Source organism: Dendrobates tinctorius, unplaced genomic scaffold (genome assembly GCF_039654945.1).
Source record: "Dendrobates tinctorius isolate UK_male_01 unplaced genomic scaffold, ASM3965494v1 ptg000120l, whole genome shotgun sequence".
Taxonomy (NCBI): Eukaryota; Metazoa; Chordata; class Amphibia; order Anura; family Dendrobatidae; genus Dendrobates; species Dendrobates tinctorius.
This window is the reverse complement of record NW_027361788.1, coordinates 16543721-16566531: the sequence shown is the minus strand read 5'-3', so window position 1 is coordinate 16566531 and position 22811 is coordinate 16543721. Positions and strand designations below refer to the sequence as shown.

At 44.9% G+C, this 22811-nt stretch overlaps 2 protein-coding genes across 4 annotated transcripts in view; both read left to right on the top strand.

Annotated features, from left to right (window-relative positions):
• Positions 1-890, top strand: part of RENBP (renin binding protein) — a 54708-nt gene extending 53818 nt beyond the window's left edge. For both annotated transcript variants that reach the window (XM_073590788.1, XM_073590787.1), the window contains one exon: positions 512-890. In XM_073590788.1, the coding sequence (XP_073446889.1) occupies positions 512-603 (92 nt within the window). In that variant the 3' untranslated portion in view covers positions 604-890. The remainder of the gene's footprint in view (positions 1-511) is intronic.
• Positions 891-4020: 3130 nt separating this feature from the next.
• Positions 4021-18578, top strand: NAA10 (N-alpha-acetyltransferase 10, NatA catalytic subunit). 2 transcript variants are annotated; one of them, XM_073590785.1, is made up of 8 exons: positions 4021-4178; positions 5633-5731; positions 6379-6437; positions 8461-8506; positions 9018-9133; positions 9300-9344; positions 11153-11237; positions 18179-18578. In XM_073590785.1, the coding sequence occupies exons 1-8, from the start codon at positions 4158-4160 to the stop codon at positions 18416-18418; spliced, it is 711 nt and encodes a 236-aa protein (XP_073446886.1). In that variant the 5' UTR covers positions 4021-4157; the 3' UTR covers positions 18419-18578. The 2 variants fall into 2 exon arrangements, with proteins under 2 accessions (XP_073446886.1, XP_073446885.1); XM_073590784.1 differs by lacking the exon at positions 4021-4178 and adding an exon at positions 4193-4237.
• Positions 18579-22811: the final 4233 nt, after the last annotated feature.

The window sequence follows — 22811 nt, the reverse complement described above, 5'->3', positions numbered from 1 at the left end:
TTGTCTTATGCTGCTCGCAGATGTATTGGCAAATACCAGGTGACAGCTTCTCTTTAGGTGCCTTCCATCAGCAGTGCCTTGGAGGAGCTTCTTGCAGTGATATGCTCAGTGGGATCCTAGTAATATGAACCTTAGGTCAATTTTCATTTTGCAGCAAAACAATGCAGCATTTTTGCTGATTCTGTAATTGTATGAAATTCCTGAAACCTCATGCACACGCTGCTTATCTTTTCCTTGCAGCGCATGTCCATTCTTTTAGCAGTTTTGCAATGTTTTTCACCTTTCCAAATGAATAGGGAAAACTATGGATCAAAAAACACTGGTATTTTATGCCGTCTTTTTGGTGCCAAAATTTCTGCTATTTCAGGAGGACAAATAAATGCCTCATCCTAAAAATTTCAGAGATACTGATAGAGAAACATATGCTGATCCTCGCCACCTCAGGAAGATGTTGATTTTTCTCCATGGAATTGACAGCAGTTTTTCCTTTTTTTTTTAATTTTTCTTGCAGGTTGTTTCCATGTCCCTCGATGTCTGTACATGTGCGAGGAGATGCTGACGAAGCTCATAGAAGAGGAAGACAATGGAGCAAACCCAAAATGAGTCTTCACCAACTTCTTCATTTACCTTAAATTGATTGAATAAGACCTAATTGTCTAGAATACTATGCAGAAATCATCAGCAAGTAGGTTTGCTACTGATGAGTCTTTTAGTTGTCGGCTTCTTATGAAGTAGTCTACCTGGCGCACCATGTCTTGAGTAGTCGTGTGATTTACCAAGAGATATTTTTTTGGGAGATCTCAGGAGAGGTGTGAATGTCCCCTGTACAGCTCCACATCAAAAAGTTCAACTAAATACACAATAAAAAATTAAAAACTTTACATAAAAAAGGGAATCGTCTCAATTATTTCATTGTATATTTGTGATATGTCCAAAAAATGTGATAAGTGTAGGTCATCAATATCAGATCAATGGGGGTCCAGCACCCAGTAGCCCCACCAATCCACTGACACCACAGCACCATGTAGTACACTGGATCAGTTTTATTACTGTTCCGCTCCATTAATGTATAAGAGCTGCCCTGTGCATGATAAATGGACGATCTTGTGATATGTGGGGTCCAGTCTTTATACACGTTTATATTTATATCTTTGTCATTGAGGGCGAGGTTTGGAGTTTCCTGATGTTTTCGACCTATTCATCAATTGTAACTTTTTAAAAAGTTGACGTAAATGTATTCCAGTCTCCCCTCCCCCCACTGGAGTAATATTATAGACGCCAGCTATATTCCAGTGCAAATTTTGTGACATTTTAGCAGAATGTGTGACTTTTTTGCTCTCAGGAGTCAATAATCTGGTTAAAAGGTAAAAAAATGAAAGAGCGTTTTTGATTTTGCATAAGTTTCATGAAAAGTCAGCAAACCCTACAGGATAAAAAAAACACAGAAAAGTAACTTAAAGAAGAACGAAAATGATTAATCGGATCCTCAAAATTTATCCAAGGAATATGTAAAAAAAAATGTATTCCCATCATTACAACTTATCACCTATAAAGGGACAACTTGCAGATCGGCGATGGGGCCTTCATTGGTCCTGAGAGCAAGGATCTAAAAAGCCCCGTGAGGAAGGAAAGGCGAAACGCAGGAGGGCCACCACTTTCCATTCGAACTCTATGGCATTGCTGGGCACAGTACTTGTCTTTTTTTTTTCTTCCCACTGTTCCCATAGAGAATAAATAAAGTTCTATTCTGGTAGGACTTTTCAGAGCCGGATCTTGTGATTGGAGGTTCCAGCATCAAAACCCAAAGTTATCACCTAGGTCTTATACTAAGGATTGGTCATCAGTGATAAAGTAGTGGACGACCTCTTAATACCGCTGTCGATTCCAATCAATGACATTTTAGGTTGTAGCGCAGCCATCTGGGCACCCGTCACCCCCCAATGCGTGATCATAAGGGGCGTACAAAAGGATTGCCATAGTAGCCGGGAGTATGGTGAAAGCCCTCATCGCCATCATGTTGGTAGGTACTAAGCCCACCCGCAGGCTGGACATCATAGGAGACTGCTGTATACTACAGTACTGATGTAAAAAGTGGTCAGTCTCAGGGTCAAGTCTCCTACTGGGGAGAAAAGAAGAAAATTAGACTGTAAAGTGAAAAAAAAAAAAAGATTTAACCCCTTCACGACCTATGATGTATAGGTCCACCCGTGACTGTTAATCTGTTAAATGCCACTGTCAGTGTTGGAAAGTGGAATTTAACAAGAGCCCGTCAAAAACCCTGCCCATCCGTGCCCCTGTCGCATGATTGCGGGGCGCCTATGGCTTGACTTTACATAACTGGAGGGTCTGCAGAAGACCCCCTTGCTTGCCATTGCAAACCTCCTAAGAACCCCGATGATTTTGACTACACATAGCAGAGCTGAAGCCCTGCTATGTGTCGCACAAGCGATCAGATGAAACTACTGAAGCAAGCAAAACGTAGGGAAAAAAGTTTCTAAAAATATTAACATTTAAAAAAATCTAAGTTCAAATCACCCCCTTTTGCCCCATTCAACATAAAATAATAAAACAAAATAAAAAATAAACACATTTGGCATCGCCGCGTTTTGAATCGCCCGATCTATCAAGATATTAAAAAAAAAATAATAATATGATCGGTAAATGGCGCAACTAGGAAAAAAAATCAATACTCCAAAATTATGTATTTTTTGACAGCCGCAACATTGCAATAACAGGCGATCAAAACATCTCATCTACACTAAAATGGTATCAATAAAAACATCAGCTCCATGCTTTTTTTTTTTATTTACAAAATTTGGATTTTGTTTTCATAACTTAAATAAAGAACCTAGGCATGTTTGGTGTCTGTGAACTCGTAATGACCTGGAGAATCATAATGGAAGGTCAGATCTAGCATTTAGTGAATCTAGTAAAAAAAATGTAGACTTGCACTTTGTTTTGCAATTTCCCCGCACTTGAAATTTTTTCCCCGTTTTCCAGTATATTATATGGTAAAATCAATGGTGTTGTTCAAAAATACAACTCGCCCCGCAAAAATCAAGCCCCCACGTGGCCATAGTGATGGAGAAATAAAAACGTTATGGCTCTGGAAAGAAGGGGGGAGCAAGAAACGAAAACACAAAAATCCCAAGGTCGTGAAAAGGTAAAAACAAAACACTAATAAAAATCGAAAGATTTGAAAAAATAAAGAAATTAATAACGTCATTAAAGATCTGATCAAAATAGAAAATTAATTAGCACTGAAAAGGAAAAAAATCCAACCGCCCAAATTCCTCCTGTTTTTTCCCCCAATTTCAGTACGTTACATATTATAGTGAAGGGAATCTTCCAAAACCTCAAAAAACAACAGCGAAGGACAAATAAGAAGGGGAGAAAAAAAACGGATTGGCTCCAATGGGAAGAGGTCGCTCACTTTTTGTAACTATATTTATACTTAAATACATGTAAACGGGGTTAAAAAATAGTTTGCAATTGGGTTTTATGAGACATGTTGCACTGATTGCCTCCTATAGCTGCTGTGTTGCACTGTCTATGGCCGGCTGCTGAATGAGTCAACTGAGGATCTATCAGCGAGCTCCTTACTAAGACTTTAATGCCTTTTTCTGAGCTCCTCTCTGCTGATTTATGACCACAGTTGAATGTGTATTGACACAAAGCCGGTAAAAGATAAAACCATGCAAAATTTTTAATGAAACTCAACGGCAAAAATTATATTTTTTTTCCCCAAATACATGCATTAAAAATAATTAAAAAATGTAACTTATCCCCAAATATATGCTTTAAAAAAAATAATAAAAATAAAAAAAATCAGTAAATTCTCCTCAAAGCTGGAATCTTGCCCCTGCTGAGTGATCAATAATACCAGCTAAGTGCTAGTACAACCAACCCTTGTCTAACTGATAAGTCAATCAACATGCTAGGCCCTCTAACACAAGATTCATTGGTTGATCCAAGAGTCAATCATGGTAACGGCAGCATTGATTGGCTCAGTCTCCTGACAGCATGGGCCTACACTCCTCGCTATCTGATTGGCTTCCGCTCATGGCAACTGGTTTGTGATTGGTTGTTCGGCGTTGTACGGCTAAATCGCTTCTGCGCCTGCGCGAAAAAGAACGTGTGACTCCGAGACCTGCGCCATGAATATCCGGAACGCACGGGTAACCGGCGAATTCGGGGTGTATTTCCCATGCAGGGTGCTGGGGATCAGCCGGGAGACGTGGGTTCTTTCGGAATAAATCACTGTCACTTACCGAGCGTGTGAATATGTATTATATCTAGTTGGGGTGAGGGGGTTATGGCTGAATCTCCCCTGATGCATTGCTCTGCGCTGGGTGTTGTGATGGGAAGGGCGTTTTGGCATTTGTAGTCACCCCTAGATGGCGTTATAGGCGGACAGGGGAAGAATCAATGGCTGATTCCCGGCATGCACTGTGGGCTGTGCTGACGTCACCATATTTGCAGCTCAGCAGGCAATTGCATGAAGTGCAATTCCACAATGACCAGTGCAGGGGGAATCGCTCTGCAGAGTAGTCGTGTGATCCTGTGCCGAGCGCCCCTTCATTTTTAGGCGCGTGCGATGCCTGACATCACGTATACCAGTGCCCTCCCCTTATAGTCTGTGGATAGAGCTCAGAAATACCAGCACTTTTGCTATTTATTGCTTATTTAAATATGCAGCTGTTCTTGAGATATTATCACTTCTCTGTTGTTTACATCTGGTTGCCGAGGAGACCGACCACCGCTTCTGCCTAGCTTGTAAGCACCGCCCTGAAGATTAGGGGGAACTCCGTGCTCCTGGTTAGGGTCAGACCAGCGCTTACAAGCTCCATAGAAAAGAGGGAGTAAATGCTGCCCGTCTAGTAGCGGTGGTCTGTCTCCTAGGCAACGAGCTGTAAGCAAAATAAAAGTGTTAAAGTTTGCGGCCGTTCTTGACAAATTAACAAACAGTAAATTCTTGAAATATCGGGGTGACCGGAGCGCAGACATCAGGATTCGCCAGTCGCCTCCGTGTGCACAGTCCCTTAAAGGGGTAATTGCGTTTGCTCTACCGTCCTGAGAACGAAGGGGCTGCCATGACAATTTGGCACTGCGGACCCTTCGTTGTTCTCTGCACAGCGGCCGCCTGTGAAAGGGGTCGCAGCACAGTACTGAAGCCCCTCAATTCTCAGGATCTGTGGATGTTGAGGTCGGATCATTAAAGGAGTCGTCCACCACTTTATTATTGATGGCCTACCTCAGTATCACAGTATCAGGTATTGGGGGTATGACACCCACACATCCACTGATAAATTGCCTGCTGCCCCCGATGTATACATTGTAGTGGCCGTTCTCTGGTCCCGTTCATCTGAATAGAAGCCGAGCTGCAGAACCGGCGGTGCTCCAATTCACTGACTCAGATGGTGAAGAATGAAAACGCTTCAGTCTTCGATAGGTTTAAATTAATGACGAGACTTTCTGAAAATTTCATGCAATATTCCTGGTTTCGTGATCTGCAGGGAACGCTGCCATGATGATGGATGTAGGGGTCCATATGGAGGGTCCGTATCGCTCACTATGGTACTTGTGGTCCCTCTTTCCATCACTAATTTTTTTTGCCCTCCTTTTTCCGCAGCCCGAGGACCTGATGAATATGCAGCACTGCAATCTGCTGTGCCTGCCGGAGAACTATCAGATGAAATACTACTTCTACCACGGACTGTCCTGGCCGCAGGTGCGTGTTGTGCAGACGGCGGTGCCCTCATGAGCATCTTCCCTATGGTTGCTGATGGAAGGGCACGGGACCAGACCCTTCCAATAAATAACGCTGCACACAAGCAGCACTTTCTTTGTCGTGTGCAATGTTGTTCCATGTAGGCGGCTGGTAGATGGTTCTGGAACTGATTGGCGAGGGTCCAACCGCTAGGACCCACAGCGATCGACAGAACAGGGCATTTTTATCCCCAACAGGGGACTAATGGAAAAAGCCAAGCTCAGAAGCCCCGTAGACAGTAATGAAGCTATGGATATAGTCAGTCAATTATAGGGAGGAATCAGCCCCATGTAAATAGGCTTATGGGTTTTCTGACTATGCCTGAAAGTCATGTTTTCAACACTGGAAAACTAGAGGGAAAACTCACCTTTGTGTCCAGGTTTTCCCGACATTAAATACCTTTGTATAATGGCAAAAAAATTAAGAAAAAAAAAGTTTGGACGATTGTCCTTTATAGAACGTGTCCTTCTATAAGGTGAGACTCGGGCCTGGTAGGTGGGGGGGGGGGATAGTAAAGCATCTCATCTATACAGAGCCTTGTGTCACCAGTGTTTGCAGATTTAATTCTTGGTACTCATAAGGTTTCTTTCATTCTTCTCCCCTCGCAGTTGTCGTACATCGCAGAGGATGAAAATGGAAAAATTGTCGGCTATGTCCTGGCAAAAATGTGAGTTTTATCTGGCAATATTACACATGGAGTTGTGATCATTTTTGCTTTTATCGTTTAAAGGGTTTTTTTTTTTTGTCTCGGAAGGGTGAGAAAAGCACAGGGTTAAAAATAAAAAAGAAACTGCATCTGGTGAACAGAACTTTTTCAAAACTGAAAACACACCTATAGTTATCAACTAAGCGACAGGAGAGGCGATGAAAGTATGCTGCGGCGCCCCACTAATCACCAGAACAGGGGACCAAAGCCCTTTTTTAGACAAGTTTGAATAGAGTGACTGTCACAAATCCCTTGCTTTATTAATGTATATGGAAGTGATGGAGTACTGAGCTCTTCTATCTGCTCCAGACTCAGTCAGTGAATGGAGCGCCACTGCGGACTGATGGAGATAGCTAGGTACTGCGCTCTTCTATCTTCGCCAGACTCCTAGTCAGTGAATGGAGTGCCACTGTGGACTGAGGGAGATAGCTGGGTACTGCGCTCCTCTATCTTCGCCAGACTGATAGTCAGTGAATGGAGTGCCACTGCGTACTGATGGAGATAGCTGGGTACTGCGCTCTTCTATCGTTGCCAGACTGATAGTCAGTGAATGGAGCGCCACTGTGGACTGAGGGAGATAGCTGGGTACTGCGCTCTTCTATCTTCGACAGACTCCTAGTCAGTGAATGGAGTGCTACTGTGGACTGAGGGAGATAGCTGGGTACTGCACTCCTCTATCTTCGCCAGACTGATAGTCAGTGAATGGAGTGCCACTGTGGACTGAGGGAGATAGCTGGCTACTGCACTCTTCTATCTTTGCCAGACTCATAGTCAGTGAATGGAGTGCCACTGCGTACTGATGGAGATAGCTGGGTACTGCACTCTTCTATCTTCGCCAGACTCATAGTCAGTGAATGGAGTGCCACTGCGTACTGATGGAGATAGCTGGGTACTGCACTCTTCTATCGTTGCCAGACTGATAGTCAGTGAATGGAGTGCCACTGTGGACTGAGGGAGATAGCTGGGTACTGCGCTCTTCTATCTTCGCCAGACTCACAGTCAGTGAATGGAGTGCCACTGCGTACTGATGGAGATAGCTGGGTACTGCGCTCTTCTATCTTTGCCAGACTGATAGTCAGTGAATGGCGTGCCACTGTGGACTGAGGGAGATAGCTGGGTACTGCGCTCTTCTATCATTGCCAGACTGATAGTCAGTGAATGGAGTGCCACTGCGTACTGATGGAGATAGCTGGGTACTGCGCTCTTCTATCTTCGCCAGACTCACTGTCAGTGAATGGAGTGCCACTGCGTACTGATGGAGATAGCTGGGTACTGCGCTCTTCTATCTTCGCCAGACTCCTAGTCAGTGAATGGAGTGCCACTGCGGACTGATGGAGATCGCTAGGTACTGCGTTCTTCTATCGTTGCCAGACTCATAGTCAGTGAATGGAGTGCCACTGTGGACTGAGGGAGATAGCTGGGTACTGCACTCTTCTATCGTTGCCAGACTGATAGTCAGTGAATGGAGTGCCACTGTGGACTGAGGGAGATAGCTGGGTACTGCGCTCTTCTATCTTCGCCAGACTCACAGTCAGTGAATGGAGTGCCACTGCGTACTGATGGAGATAGCTGGGTACTGCGCTCTTCTATCTTCGCCAGACTGATAGTCAGTGAATGGAGTGCCACTGTGGACTGAGGGAGATAGCTGGGTACTGCGCTCTTCTTTCTGCTCCAGACTCATAGTAGTGAATGGAGCACCACTGCGGACTGACTGAGATAGCTGGGTACTGCGCTCTTCTGTCTTCTCCAGACACATAGTCAGTGAATGGGGTGCCACTGCACATCACTGCTTCCAAACTCTTCTCATAAAGGCATCTACTTTTTTTGGATGCAGTACACTGTTGCTACCAATGAGGTCCCTCGCTCTGAGATCTTGATGAGAGGATCCCTTTAGCTGTAATTTTATATTGGGATATAGATTCTAGACCTGAATCTGAAAAAAAAAAAAAAAAAATCCTGATGCTTTATCTCTTCTCTTGTGCAGGGAGGAAGATCCAGATGATGTCCCTCACGGCCATATCACCTCATTAGTAAGTGAACCTTTGTGTTAGTCATGTCTGCACATTAGTCTGAGATTTAAAGGGGTTTGGCCACCACTTGTATATTGATGATCTATCTAAGGGATAAGGGAATACGCTTCAGATTGGTGTGGGGCCATCATCCCCTCCAATCAGCTGTTTGCAGCTGGAAATAATCAGTGTACTGAGCCGGAACAGTGTAGCTGCATACCATGTGTCGGGTACTGCATCTCAGCACCTATGCATTACAGTAGAAGCTTAGTCGCAGTACCCAAGGACGGACACTGCAGACTGCACTGAACCAAGCTGTTCTTACTGACTGTTCACATAGAATCTAAGTAGAAACGGATCCACATAAAAACACACTTCACGGAATGTTCTTTGATGCGGATCTGCTTCAAAATCCATGTGAAATAAACTCTTGTGTGGACATACCCTTATAGCTGGTCATCAATATCCCAGTGGTGGACATCCCCTCGGTTGTATGGGATGGATGTCCTAATCAGTGGTTGCCTTTGCCCAGGCTGTTAAGCGCTCACACAGAAGACTCGGCCTGGCTCAGAAGCTAATGGACCAGGCTTCCAGAGCAATGATCGAAAATTTCAACGCCAAATATGTGTCTTTACATGTGCGGAAAAGGTAACATACTGGGGATTTTTGTGATTTCTTCACCTCCAAAGAAACTATCAGTGGGGGGTGTTGTCTGGAAAAAACCGCCAAAGCCAATTGAAAATTATTGGTGTATACGAGTCGGAGTCTGGGGGGATTTGTTCCCATTTCATCTCTTTGTGATTTCGCTTTACAGCAATCGAGCAGCTCTACATTTATATTCCAACACATTGAACTTCCAGTAAGTAGTTGTTTGTTGTTATCGTAATTGAAATGTGTGTATATGTATATATTTGGTGTGTGTGTGTATAATATTATTTATATATATATTATACACACCAATGCACCCCCCCCCAATCCCTGCATGTAGTTTGTTAAAAATAGCAAAAAACAATCTTCCCATATTGAATGATGGAGGTGAAACCGCCACAGGAGCGGATTCTTCCAAGTCCCCAGTTCAAATCTGTATGAAAAGTGGCTTAAGGCTATGTGCCCACGTAGCGTTTTAAAACGCACAATGAAAATCGGACTCCTTCCCAGAAATTGCGCGTTTTTTTCCACGCGATTTCACCGCGATTCTGTTTGCGATTTTGCCGCGATTTTCTCAAGCACTTTCCAAGCGATTTGAAGCATCGCTTGGAAAGTGATTGACAGGTTGGTCACACTCGTCAAACAGTGTTTGACAAGTGTGACCAGCTTTTTACTATTGAGGCTGCCTATGCGGCATCAATAGTAAAAGATAGAATGTGAAAAATGCTAAAAAAAATAAAAAATCGGGGTATATTTACCTTCCGATGTCCCGCGCTGCCATCCCGGGCATCAGCGTTCCCAGTGATGCCTTGCGAGACCTGTGATGACGTTGGTCTCGCGTTACTATAGCGATCTCGCGAGACTACGTCATCACAGGATCTTGCCGCAAGGCATTACTGGGAACGCTGAGGCCCGGGAATGCAGCGCGGGACGTCGGAAGGTAAATATACCCCGATTTTTTATTTTTTATTATTTTTTTTACAGGGGTATGGTACCCAGGGCCTGGAGGACAGTCTCCTCTCCTCCACACCGTGGGTACCAACCGCACATGAGACGCTTAACTTCCCGCATGGTGGTCATAGCCACATGCGGGAAGTAAGCGATTCTCATGTATTCCTATGGGTGCGGAATCGCGGCAATTCTTTGCGATTCCGCACAAAAGAATGAGCATGCTGCGATTTTTTCCGCAATGCGATTCCGCCGTGGAAAAAAGCACAGCATTAGCACAGCATGTGCGGAATGCCATAGGAATGCATGGGGGGCGTCTGGTACAAGATTTTTAAACGTTTTTGCGCCGAAAATCGCGGCAAAAACGCTTAAAAATCGCATCGTGAGCACACAGCCTAAAAGAGTTTTCCAGGTTCAGAAAACATGTCCGCCAGCTGTAATTTTTTTATTTCTTTAAATCTACTGTATATATTTTTTCTGTATTCTTCCTCCCTGGGTCCAGCACTGAGTCTGGGTCTACAGTGAAGAAATCATGTCCACAGCGCTGCAGCCAGTCATTGATTTCAGCAGCTCTGAGAGACTCGTGCCACCTACTTGAGTGGAGCCCGTGAGCTCACTGGTTTACAATAACACACTGAGGGCAACATTGCTGGACCTGGTGAGGGTGGGTAAGGCAATGATTATTTGCTTTCTTTTTTTTCTTAATGGATTGCAGCTGGGAGATGAGTTTTCCAAAATTTGAAGACCCCTTCAGCCCTTTTTTACAGCTGTAGAACAGGACAAGCTTGCGTTTCCCATTTCAGCCGATTGAAAAAGGCCAAAACCCGTTCATTTCTTTTTTTTCAGCTTTGACACTCTGGAGATATACCTGGGGTATGCCAACAATGTGATGTCAGTGTTGGTCTTACCACTGGGACCCTGCCAATCCCAAGAATGACAATGACCCCCTCCACAGGGGAGTTGTATTATTACACGTGGTCCATTGTAATAGTGCGCAGAGGCTGTTTCCTGGAGATTTCGTCTTCTGGAGGCTTTTTATGCAATTCACCCAGTGTCTGTATTTCTGTACAGAATCAGTGAAGTGGAGCCAAAGTATTACGCTGATGGTGAAGATGCGTACGCCATGAAGCGGGATCTGACCCAGATGGCTGAAGAGGTGAGGCGGTGGGGTCCGTCAGAGTATGGCATGTAGAATTGTACATCAGGGCTTTCAGCACTAGAGCCTTGAATTGCTATCATGAGACACGTGTGTTGGCATCCAATACAGTGTGACTATTACCCCGTATCCTAGTCAAGAGCTGTATTCATAATTCTGCTGAATGTCATTGCCATCAGACTCATCCCTAGCAACTTTACCTAGGGGCTGCTCATTGCTCCTATATCAGATAACGATGCAACGCCCGGTGTAAAGACTCTCCATGGGACAAATTACCATTCAAGTAGTAAGGAATGCTGTGAGATTTTAGCTCTGAAGCCTTCAGAATTATTAATGCAGCTGAAGATAAGTAATGCAGCATATTTACACAGTTACTTTGTAGATGTTCATTCTGTCTGTAAATAATAGTTGGGGTTGTCTCATCCTGTTAAATGGGTAAAATTGCAAAATGCTTCTAAAAACAAATAGTTTGACAATTTAACTGTACTTAAAAATCCTTTCTGTTCTCAAGAAAGGAGGGATTTTTAATTTTACTGCTCGTTCCTCCTAGGTTACTGGCCACCACTTCAGTCTGATATCAGAGGTGGCCACTTTCCTAGACAAGGAGAGAGTTCAATCTGGCCAGCTGTCATATCCTTGCGCTTCTCCAATGCTGCTCCTGAGAGTGCACAACTTAGACCTATGCCTAACCGTGCTGCTGGCCCGAACTGTCCATCATCAGGAGGACACCACTCCATGCTCCACATGCTGCTGGCCCGAACTGTCCATCGGGTGCACACTGCTCCCCTGCCTTTCATGCCGCTGGTCCAAACTGTCCATCATCGCGAGCACATCGCTGGTCCTATTTGTCCGTCATCAGGAGCACACCTCTCTCCTGCCTCTCATGCCGCTGACTCAAACTGTCCATCATTGGGAGCACATTGCTCTCATGCCGCTGGTCCGAACTGTCCGTCATCAGGACCACACCGCTCCACTGCCTCTCATTCTGCTGGTCCAAACTGTCCATCAACAGGAGCATCCCCCCCCCTTTCCTGGGACAGAAAGAAGCCAGGAGGCAGAGGAGCGGTGTGTTCATGACGATAGGAGACAAGATTGCCCATTTAATGGGAAGTAATCACCTGTCCTAGGTGCAAGCATATGAGAAGGTGTGTTAAAACCTCAAAGAAGAGATCTTTTTCTCATTGTCACAGACACTTCATTCGGAGACACAGGAAAAGCGGAGCGGCTTTATGACTAAACTAAACTGACTAGCTGAGTGTTGGTAAGCTAGGTGTAGCCTGTTGGGGAGGAGTTGACTCTTTTCTTAAAAGGGTTGTCCAGGTTTGCACCAAATCTGTGACTTCAGACTTGTGAATCCACACAACAAACTTTGTCAGGATTCTTTGGCGCCTGAATAAAACTGTCATGTGACTGCAAGTATGCCATCTGCATATTCCTGGCCACATTCTAACTAGACGTGCACTTCTAGTCGAAATCTGGCTGAGAGTATGCAATATACTTGCGATCACTGTGACTTCCCAGCACTGAAGAATCCTGACAGCATGCGATGTGGGAATTCGGAAGTCTGCAGTCACATAGAGTAACTGCAGATTTTCACGACAGACCCAGAAAACCCCTTTAACAAGTATTTTAAGTGTCATCCTCCAGGTGGCAGCAGACGTTTATGGTTTCCTGTATCCCTCAATGAAAGCTTCGAGAAAGATTTTACAGTGACTACCAAAAATTCTCTTTTTACCCTTCGCCACAACAGCACCCACTGGAGGTATCGGATCCGCCCCACTTGGAACAGGAAACCCTACAGGAAGGTAAAAAGGGGTGGTCCGCCTTTCCTCCTCAGTTTTGGTTTCCTGTTCCCAGGGAACCTCAGGATTGATCCTTCAGGAAGACGTACCTGGGCCATATGCACGCCGACTGCGCGGTGTCCATGAGAACGGCAGGGGCCGTCGGGGGAGACTCCGTTAGACGGCTCCCCACTCGTCTGATGGCTAGAGGTGATGACCGGGTCCGGGAAGGGCTGCCCGGTCTCACCTAGGGGCGCGCCAGGTGGCACCAAGCACGCAGGAGCCATCGCTGCGGGAAGCGGTAAGTGCACCAGTGGCGCGAAGAAAAAAAAAGGAAAAAGAGAGAGGCAGCGGTGGTGGCAGCGTCGGGAGAAGCGCGGGTCGCATACAAAAGCGCCGGCGCAGATGCTCCTAGGCCCCGGAAGTAATGAGTGAACTTCCGGGGCATGATGGCTGAGGAGCGCAACGGCGCATGCGTGGTGAACCCGGGGAGGAGGAGCGACTTCCGGGAGGAAAAAAAAAAAGATCTATTTAAACAAGCGCCGCAGCTTAGCGGCAGGAAGCCATGTCATCCCCAGCGGAAGTGTCTTCAAAGGACATTCGGGCCATAATTAGGGAGGAAATACAGGCTATCACCCGTACTAGTACTCCCTCAGAAGCTAGGAGCAAAAAACAGGTGACCCTCAGAGTCAGAGGAAGAACAGGGGATAATCTCTGATTCTTCACTCGCATCATCGTCATCATCAGACATTGAGGGACGATCTTGTTTTCCCCTGGATAGTGTGGATAACTTAGTCAAATCCGTGAGGAACACTATGAGGTGTGAGGAACACTATGGGGTGTGAGGAAACAAGGGGCGCCCAAACCGCACAAGAAATAATGTTTGCGAGGTTGGCAGAAAAGAAAAGGAGAGCGTTTCCATTAATACCGGCAGTTAAGGCCCTAATAAAGAGAGAGTGGGAAAAACACGATCAAAGAAGTTTTCTCCCATCGGCCTCAAAGAGGAAGTATCCATTTAGCAATGATGAGCTATTAAAATGGACCAAAGTTCCAAAGCCTCTACCTCGAAGCAGTCTACTATTCCAGTAGAGGACGCAGGCTTATTGGCGGACCTGCTAGACCGTAAAGCGGAGTCATCATTAAAAAGGACTTGGGAGTCCACCACAGGCATTTTTAAGCCAGCAGTAGCCAGCACATGCACCGCCAGGTCTATGCTCGTGTGGTTGGACCAATTGGATCAACAAATCGAGCAGAAGGTGTCTAGGGAAAAACTACGGGCCGCTATTCCTTTAATTAGAGGGGTGGCAGCCTTCATGGCCGATGCATCAGCAGACACTCTGTGGCTGGCAGCGAGATCAGCTGGTCTTGTAAACAACGCCAGGCGGGCACTATGGATGAAGAACTGGAAGGGGGACGCGTAATCAAAATTAAGATTTGCGTAACCCCGTGCGAGGGAGAACCTTTAAAAGGCGACCGTTTGGAAGAAGGAGACAAGCGGATAGATAGATGGCCCACAAAGGAAGAAAAGCAAAAGGGTAGCATGTTTAGAGGTTCAACATTCAGAAAGGAAAATAAATACTAAAAAATCAGTCCTCCCAGTAGGGGGTAGAATAAAATTTTTTTCTTCAAAATGGGAACAAATAACTTCGAGTCCATGGATCCTAAGTTTAATTAAAGAGGGAATGAAAATAGAATTCCTTCAAATCCCTTATGATTTCTTTATCATAACCCGCCTTAACTCTATAGTACAACAAAAGGCCCTCAAAGTAGAAATTTGGAGCCTACTATCCAAGGGGGTTTTAGTAGAGGTCCCAGAGGGACAGGAAGGTAGAGGGTTCTACTCTCCTTTATTTTTAATTTCCAAACCAGGTGGTACGTTTAGGACAATTATAAATTTGAGGAAGCTTAATACGTTTATAAAAAATTATAAGTTTAAAATGGAATCAATCAGATCCACCATAAAACTTCTCTTTCCAAACTGTGTAATGGCGGGGATTGACTTGAAGGATGCTCACTATCATCTTCCTATTCATGATAAATACCAAAGGTACCTAAGGGTCGCGGTGGTATTCGAAGGCAAGATCCGTCATTTTCAGTATACGGCCATGCCTTTCGGCCTCTCTACGGCGCCAAGAATCTTCACCAAAGTGATGGCAGAGGTGATGGCCTATCTTCGTCAGAAAGACACTCTAATTGTGCCTTATCTGGATGACTTCTTAATTATCGGGAACTCGGTCACCCAGTGTACCAGACGTGTGGCTGACGCGGTCTCATCTTTGCAGGATCTAGGCTGGATCATCAACTTCCAGAAGTCCAGACTCGTTCCGCATTCCCTTCAGATTTTCTTAGGGTTCCAGTTACACTCCACAACCCAGAGATGTCTACTCCCTCAGATAAAAATTACACTCACAAAAGAGAGGGTGGAGGCAGCCATAAGTAAACCACGTATGTCTCTGAGAGGGGCAATGTCGCTATTGGGGCCACTCATTTCCTGTGCCCCGGCAGTCTGGTGGGCCCATTATCACGTCCGCACACTGCAGCATCAGATCCTCCAAGAGGACAGGCGACATAGTAGTCACCTCGAGAGCAAGATAACCTTGTCACAGGAGGTCTTGGCTTCTCTAGAATGGTGGCTAGATGATAACCATCTGTCCACAGGAGTCCCATGGGTCATACTACCATCTTGTATCCTAACCACCGATGCCAGCCCCCACGGCTGGGGAGCCCATATGGGGAATAGCTTTTGTCAAGGAAGGTGGAATGGAGATGAACTAGGCTACTCGTCTAATCTAAAAGAACTGACAGCGGTATATTATGCTCTACACTATTTTCTTCCACAGCTCCAACGGAAGTATGTCAGGATCTTATCGGACAACACCACTACAGTGGCCTACATAAACAGGCAGGGAGGTACTCGATCAGAGACTCTGATGTCTTCTGCGGCAAGAATCTTAAACTTAGCCGAAAGTTATTTCTTGTCCCTCTCGGCCCTCCATATCAGGGGAGAGAACAACCAGGAGGCAGACTTCTTAAGCCGACACACACTTCGGCAAGGGGAGTGGTGCCTCAATCGCCGAATCTTCAAGGACATAGTAACTCTATGGGGGCAACCTCAGGTGGACCTCTTTGCCACAAAAGAAAACAGACAAATAAAAGCGTTTGCCTCCCTGTCCCCATCAGATCATCCAGACATACTGGACGCCCTCCAGGCCTCATGGAAGTTCAACCTGGCATATGCCTTCCCTCCGATAATTCTACCACAGGTCATTCGGAAGATCAGAGAGGAGAAGGCGAGAGTAATTTTGATAGCACCATTCTGGCCCAAGAGACCGTGGTTCTCATGGCTACGAATTATGTCGGTGACAGATCCTTGGGTCCTCCCTTTGATTCCCAACCTACTCTCCCAAGGCCCTTTTTTCCACCCCAAGTGGACAGCTTACACTTGACGGCGTGGAATTTGAAAGGCAGCTACTAAGATCGAGAGGGTTTTCTGAAACACTAATTGCTATGCTCCTACAGAGCAGGAAGCAGTCCACTACCCAAATTTATACAAGGATATGGAAAAAATTCCTGCAGTTTCATACAGCGCCTCATACCACAGAAGTTCCGATAGTTCCTATCTTGGAATTTTTACAGAAAGGGAAGGACTTGGGCCTGGCAGTAAACACGCTGAAAGTCCAAGTGTCCGCATTAGGCGCACTGTACGGCCATAATATAGCAGGAAATAAGTGGATATCACGATTCATTACATCTTGCGAACGGATAACTCCGGTTCACATACCTGCAATCCCTGCATGGGACTTAAATCTGGTCTTAGACGCTCTTATGGAAGAACCCTTCGAGCTGATAGACACGATATCCCTGAAATGCTTGTCACTCAAAACGGCCCTCTTAGTGGCACTAACGTCGGCTAGGAGAGTGAGTGATATCCAAGCCCTATCCATAGACCCACCCTTTTTTCAGATATACCAGGATAGGTTAATATTAAAAATAGACCCCTCATACCTGCCTACGGTATCAACAAGGTTCCATAGATCTCAAGAGATACTTCTCCCGACCTTCTTTGGAGAAATTCCACACCTTGGACGTTAGAAGAACTGTCCTAAAATATATTGAGAGGTCCAGGAGCTGGAGGCAGTGTAGGGCTCTGTTCATATCTTTTCAGGGCTGTAAAAAAGTCACGAAGAGCACCATTTCCCGATGGATCAGGCATGCCATTCACTTAGCCTACTCCGCGAAAAATGAAGAGCCTCCGGAGAACATCAGAGCACATTCCACCAGAGCAGTGGCAACCTCCTGGGCCGAGAGGGGAGACGTTCCAATTGAAGCCATATGTAAGGCAGCAATTTGGTCAACCCCTTCTACCTTCTATAATCACTATAGACTTGACCTTTCATCAACTTCTGACCTAAACTTTGGCAGGACTGTCCTTGGCACAGTGGTCCCACCCAGGTGATGGTCTCTGGAATCCCTCCAGTGGGTGCTGTTGTGGCGAAGGGTAAAAAGCCGGATTACTTACCGGTAATGCTCTTTTAATGAGTCCACAACAGCACCCGCTCACTTCCCTCCCTGCTAAGATAGCAATAATAGTGTATCTGCTAAGGATGAATAAGTAAAATTTAGAAAAGCAAAGACATTGCCTAACCTTTGGCGGTCCTCCTGGTACTCTGAAATACAAAACTGAGGAGGAAAGGCGGACCGCCCCTTTTTATCTTCCTGTAGGGTTTCCTGTTCCAAGTGGGGCGGATCCGATACCTCCAGTGGGTGCTGTTGTGGACTTATTAAAAGAGCATTACCGGTAAGTAATCCGGCTTTTCACCGTCGTAAGTGATGGCATTTCAAATATTCACTGTGGGTCTGACCTTTGGGACCCCCACGGATTCTGAAAGCAGTGTTGAACCTCCTACAGCCACCGACTGTGTAGGGAAACTGAACCTCCAAGTAAATGTGAAGGTTGGACCCCTAGTAATCGTTAAGCGATCCTGGGATATGTCATCACATACTAAGTAAAATGAGATGCTGCATCATACAGCGACCTTTGAACTCAATGGTGGTCCGGGTAATACATTGTGGGGGCGAGGATGCTTAGACTTGAGGCCATTAGATGTCTCTGTATGTAGCAGATAGTCGATGAATCGTCATCATTTTCTGTCTTTACAGCAACTGAGGAAACAGATGGAGCTGAAGGATAGAAGTCGGCCGCAGCCGCTGAGCTCCATACAAAATAAATCCGACAATCGATCGGGGCACGTGGGCGACTGCTGCCGCGATGAGAAGTGTCTGAGCAACGCCGGCAAGCGTGAGGGCACCGAGGACAGCGGCGACAGCAAAGATGTCAGCGAGGCCACAGAGAGTACTGACGTGAAGGACAGCTCCGAGGCTTCGGACTCTGCCTCCTAAGAGCATCGTCTGCACATTGGGGCTCCCACCTACCTGCAGTTTACTTCCTGCTCTGACTCTGCTTCTACGTTTCGTTTCTTCCCATCTCTACATAACGTGAACATAATTGACTTGAAACCAAGACAGATCTGTAAATATTAAAGGATATTAAAATCTCTGATCTGATAACGTCACAGTTACTGAATAGCGCCAGTTTCCAGATTCGGTTTTCGTACGGAGAATTTAAGGGTAACGCCACTTTTATACATCTGCTTAAGATTTGAGCATTTAGTTTTATTTTGCTTTCGAGCGGTTTCATAACTGTCCAGTCTGATCAATGGCTTTGGGTCGCCCTTAGAAACAGCAGATCAGCTCCTGCGTGCTGTCAGACACGTGGCTGCCAGTTACAGGGAAATTGGCAGATCTAGAATTTAGCTTTAGGTGTGAACGGAGGAGAAAACATTGTGCCGCTAAAAGTCGGAAAATAGAAGCATTTACACAATCGTTCATGTAAGCAGTAGAAATTTGTAGAAAAGTGAAGTGCCCCTTTAAATATTAACGCGTGCATAAAGACACGTAAATATAGGTCAGTAAATGTTAAAAGTTAATACCCCCATGATTTTTTTTTTTTTTACTTACAATAGTATGAAAAAATACAAAAGGAGAAATACTAATGCATTGCTGCTCCTGTGCCCCTCTGATAACGACATTACCGCTGCAGCCAGTCACTGGCTTTTATTGTGTCAATACATCATCACTACAAAGAGCTCAGGGAGATCGGGAAAGAGACGGCACAATGGTGCATGGGGATTGGTAAAAATATGGTTGGAAAACCCCTTTAGGCTGAAACTTAACGGCGGCCAAAACACGTTTGTGCAACGCTGCGGCTATTGACGTCAGGACCCATAGTCGCCAGTATCTTTACTCTGCACATTTCTCCCTGTCAGCTCCCCCCATGAATGTACACACATAAGGAGACCCCTGTCAATCATTTCTAGTGGGGAGAAGCTGACTAGGGTCAGGGGAGGACCTCCCTATAGTCTGGGCTGGTGCGGCATTTTAGGGTAAATTATACTTGGTTGCAATGTCTCTGGTTCATGCGGGCCGTAGGTCAGGCAGCATGAACAGGTTCCCTTTAAAGCCTCATTCAGACATTGTTTTTGTTTTGTTTTTTTTTGACTGCATACAATAAAAGCATCAGTATGTTGGATCCGATTTTCATCCACGTGTCAATTTTTGCCATCACTGTGGCATCTGTTCTCATGCAGAAAAAAAAAAAGTTTCCCGTTTTAATAGTAAAAAATGCCCGGTGACACACACTATTCATTTTCTTTCAGATCCCCATTCACTTTGATGGGGGAGATTGATCTGCAAATGAGATTAAAAAAAAAAAATGGACAAGTTTCCTTATATTGTTTTTTTTTTCTTGTGGACAATCGGTCCGGACCAACCCCCTCTCTTGACACATGAACAGCCCTCTAGATTATAATATGATGTGTTATACTGTATGTAAAAAACATGTGCAGAGCACAGACATGAAGGACGGATTTGTAAGGTTGCGTTCACATGGGCAAGTCAAGCCTGCAAATTGCATAGCCGAGAAGTGCAGGAGCCACCTACATTTACTTGCACTAGTTCTGTTAAATCTGTGAATCGGACAAGACTGAAGCACACCACAAAATATATACAGTGCCTTGAGAAAGTATTCGGCCCCCTGGAACTTTTCAACCTTTTCCCACATACCATGCGTCAAATATCAAGATACCAAATGTAAATTTTTGGTGAAAAATCAACAAGTGGGACACAATTGTGAAGTTGAACGAAATTTATTGGTTATTTTACATTTTTGTGGAAATTGAAAAACTGAAAAGTGGGGCGTGCAATATTATTCAGCCCCTTTAACTTAATACTTTGTGGTGCCACCTTTTCCTGCGATTACAGCTGCCAGTCGCTTGAAGTATGTCTCTTATCAGTTTTGTACATCGAGAGACTGAAATTCTTGCCCATTCTTCCTTGGCAAACAGCTCGATCTCAGTGAGGTTTGATGGAGATTGTTTGTGAACAGCAGTTTTCAGCTCTTTCCACAGATTCTCGATTGGATTCAGGTCTGGACTTTGACTTGGCCATTCTAACACCTGGATACGTTTATTTGTGATCCATTCCATTGTAGATTTTGCTTTATGTTAGGGATCATTGTCTTGTTGGAAGACAAATCTCCGTCCCAGTCTCAAGTCTTTTGCAGACTCCCAACAGGTTTTCTTCAAGAATGGTCCTGTATTTGGCTCCATCCATTTTCCCATCAATTTTAACCATCTTCCCTGTCCCTGCTGAAGAAAAGCAGGCCCAAACCATGATGCTGCCACCACCATGTTTGACAGTGGGGATGGTGTGTTCAGGGTGATGAGCTTTGTTGCCTTTACACCAAACATATCGTTTGGCATTGTTGCAAAAAAGTTTGATTTTGGTTTCATGTGACCAGAGCACCTTCTTCCACATGTTTGGTGCGTCTACCAGGTGGCTTGTTGCAAACTTTAAACAACACTTTTTATGGATATCTTTGAGAAGTGGCTTTCTTGCCAGTCTTCCATAAAGGCCAGATTTGTGCAGTGTACGACTGATTGTTGTCCTATAGACACTGTCCCACCTCAGCTGTAGATCTCTGCAGTTCATCCAGAGTGATCATGGGCCTCTTGGCTGCATCTCTGGTCAGTCTTCTCCTTGTTTGAGATGAAAGTTTAGAGGGACGGCCGGGTCTTGGTAGATTTGCAGTGGTATGATACTCCTTCCATTTCAATATGATCGCTTGCACAGTGCTCCTTGGGATGTTTAAAGTTTTGGAAATCATTTTGTATGCAAATCCGGCTTTAAACTTCTCCACAACAGTATCACGGACCTGCCTGTTGTGTTCCTTGGTCTTCATGATGCTCTCAATGCTTCCAACAGAACCCTGAGACTTTCACAGAGCAGGTGCATTTATACGGAGACTTGATTACACACAGGTGGATTATATTTATCATCATTAGTCATTTAGGACAACATTGGATCATTCAGAGATCCACAATGAACTTCTGGAGTGAGTTTGCTGCACTGAAAGTAAAGCGGCCAAATAAAATTGCACGCCCCACTTTTCAGTATTTGAATTTCCACAAAAATTTAAAATAACCAATAAATTTCGTTCAGCTTCACAATTGTGTCCCACTTGTTGATGATTTTTCACCAAAAATGTACATTTGGCATCCTTATGTTTGAAGCATGATATGTGGGAAAAGGTTGAAAAGTTCCAGGGGGCCGAATACTTTCACAAGGCACTGTATATGTATGTGTATATATAAATTATATCTATCACAAAATTCTAATATCATAAAGTTAATTTATTTCAGTTCTTCAATACAAAAAGTGAACCTCATATAATAGAGGCATTACAAATAGAGCGATCTATTTCAAGTCTCTATTTCTGTTAATGTTGATGATTAGGGCTTACAGCCAATGAAAACCCAAAAGTCTTTATCTCAGTAAATTAGAATACTTTATAACACCAGCTTGAAAAAATGATTTTAAAACCTGAAATGTTGGCCTACTGATACGTATGTTCAGTAAATGCACTCAATACTTGGCCGGGGCTCCTTTTTCTTCAATTACTGCATCAGTGCGGCATAGCATGGAGGCGATCAGCCTGTGGCACTGCTGAGGGGTTATGGAAGCCCAGGTTGCTTTGATAGCAGCCTTCAGCTTGTCTGCATTGTTGGGTCTGGTGTCTCTCATCTTCCTCTTGACAATATGCCATAGATTCTCTATGGGATTAAGGTCAGGCGAGTTTGTTGGCCAATCAAGCACAGTGACACTGTTGTTTGTAAACCAGGTATCGGTACTTTTGGCAGTGTGGACAGGGGCCAAGTCCTGCTGGAGAATGACATTTCCATCTCCAAAAAGCTTGTCGGCAGAGGGAAACATGAAGTGCTCTAAAATTTGCTGGTAGACGGCTGCGCTGACTTTGGTCTTGATAAAACACAGTGGACCTACACCAGCAGATGACATGGCTTCCCAAACCATCACTGATTGTGGAAACTTCACACTAGGCCTCAAGCAGCTTGGATTGTGGCCTCTCCGCTCTTCCTCCAGACTCTGGGACCTTGATTTCCACATGAAATGCAAAATTTACTTTTATCTGAAAACACCTTGGACCACTGAGCAACAGTCCAGTTCTTTTAATTTTTTTTAAATCAGATACATTTTTATTAAATGCAAAAAACATTAGATACAGATATCACATGTCAAATATCCATACTAGTTTTACATTTTTCCAGTAAATAACCCCCCCCCCCCCCCAACCTTCCCCTCCCCCACCCCCATGGAGACCATTCCAGGAGCAGACAACAATTCGACCATATTTATCAATAAGTGTTGATTCAGTTCG

What these genes read in the sequence shown, in the direction of transcription:
- NAA10 (XM_073590784.1), top strand. Translation starts at nt 4,208, where the DNA reads ATGCAGGGTGCTGGGGATCAGCCGGGAGAC. An exon ending in GGCTATGTCCTGGCAAAAAT is followed by an intron (nt 6,438 to 8,460) that starts GTGAGTTTTATC and finishes TCTCTTGTGCAG; the next exon opens with GGAGGAAGATCCAGATGATG. An exon ending in TCTTTACATGTGCGGAAAAG is followed by an intron (nt 9,134 to 9,299) that starts GTAACATACTGG and finishes TTCGCTTTACAG; the next exon opens with CAATCGAGCAGCTCTACATT.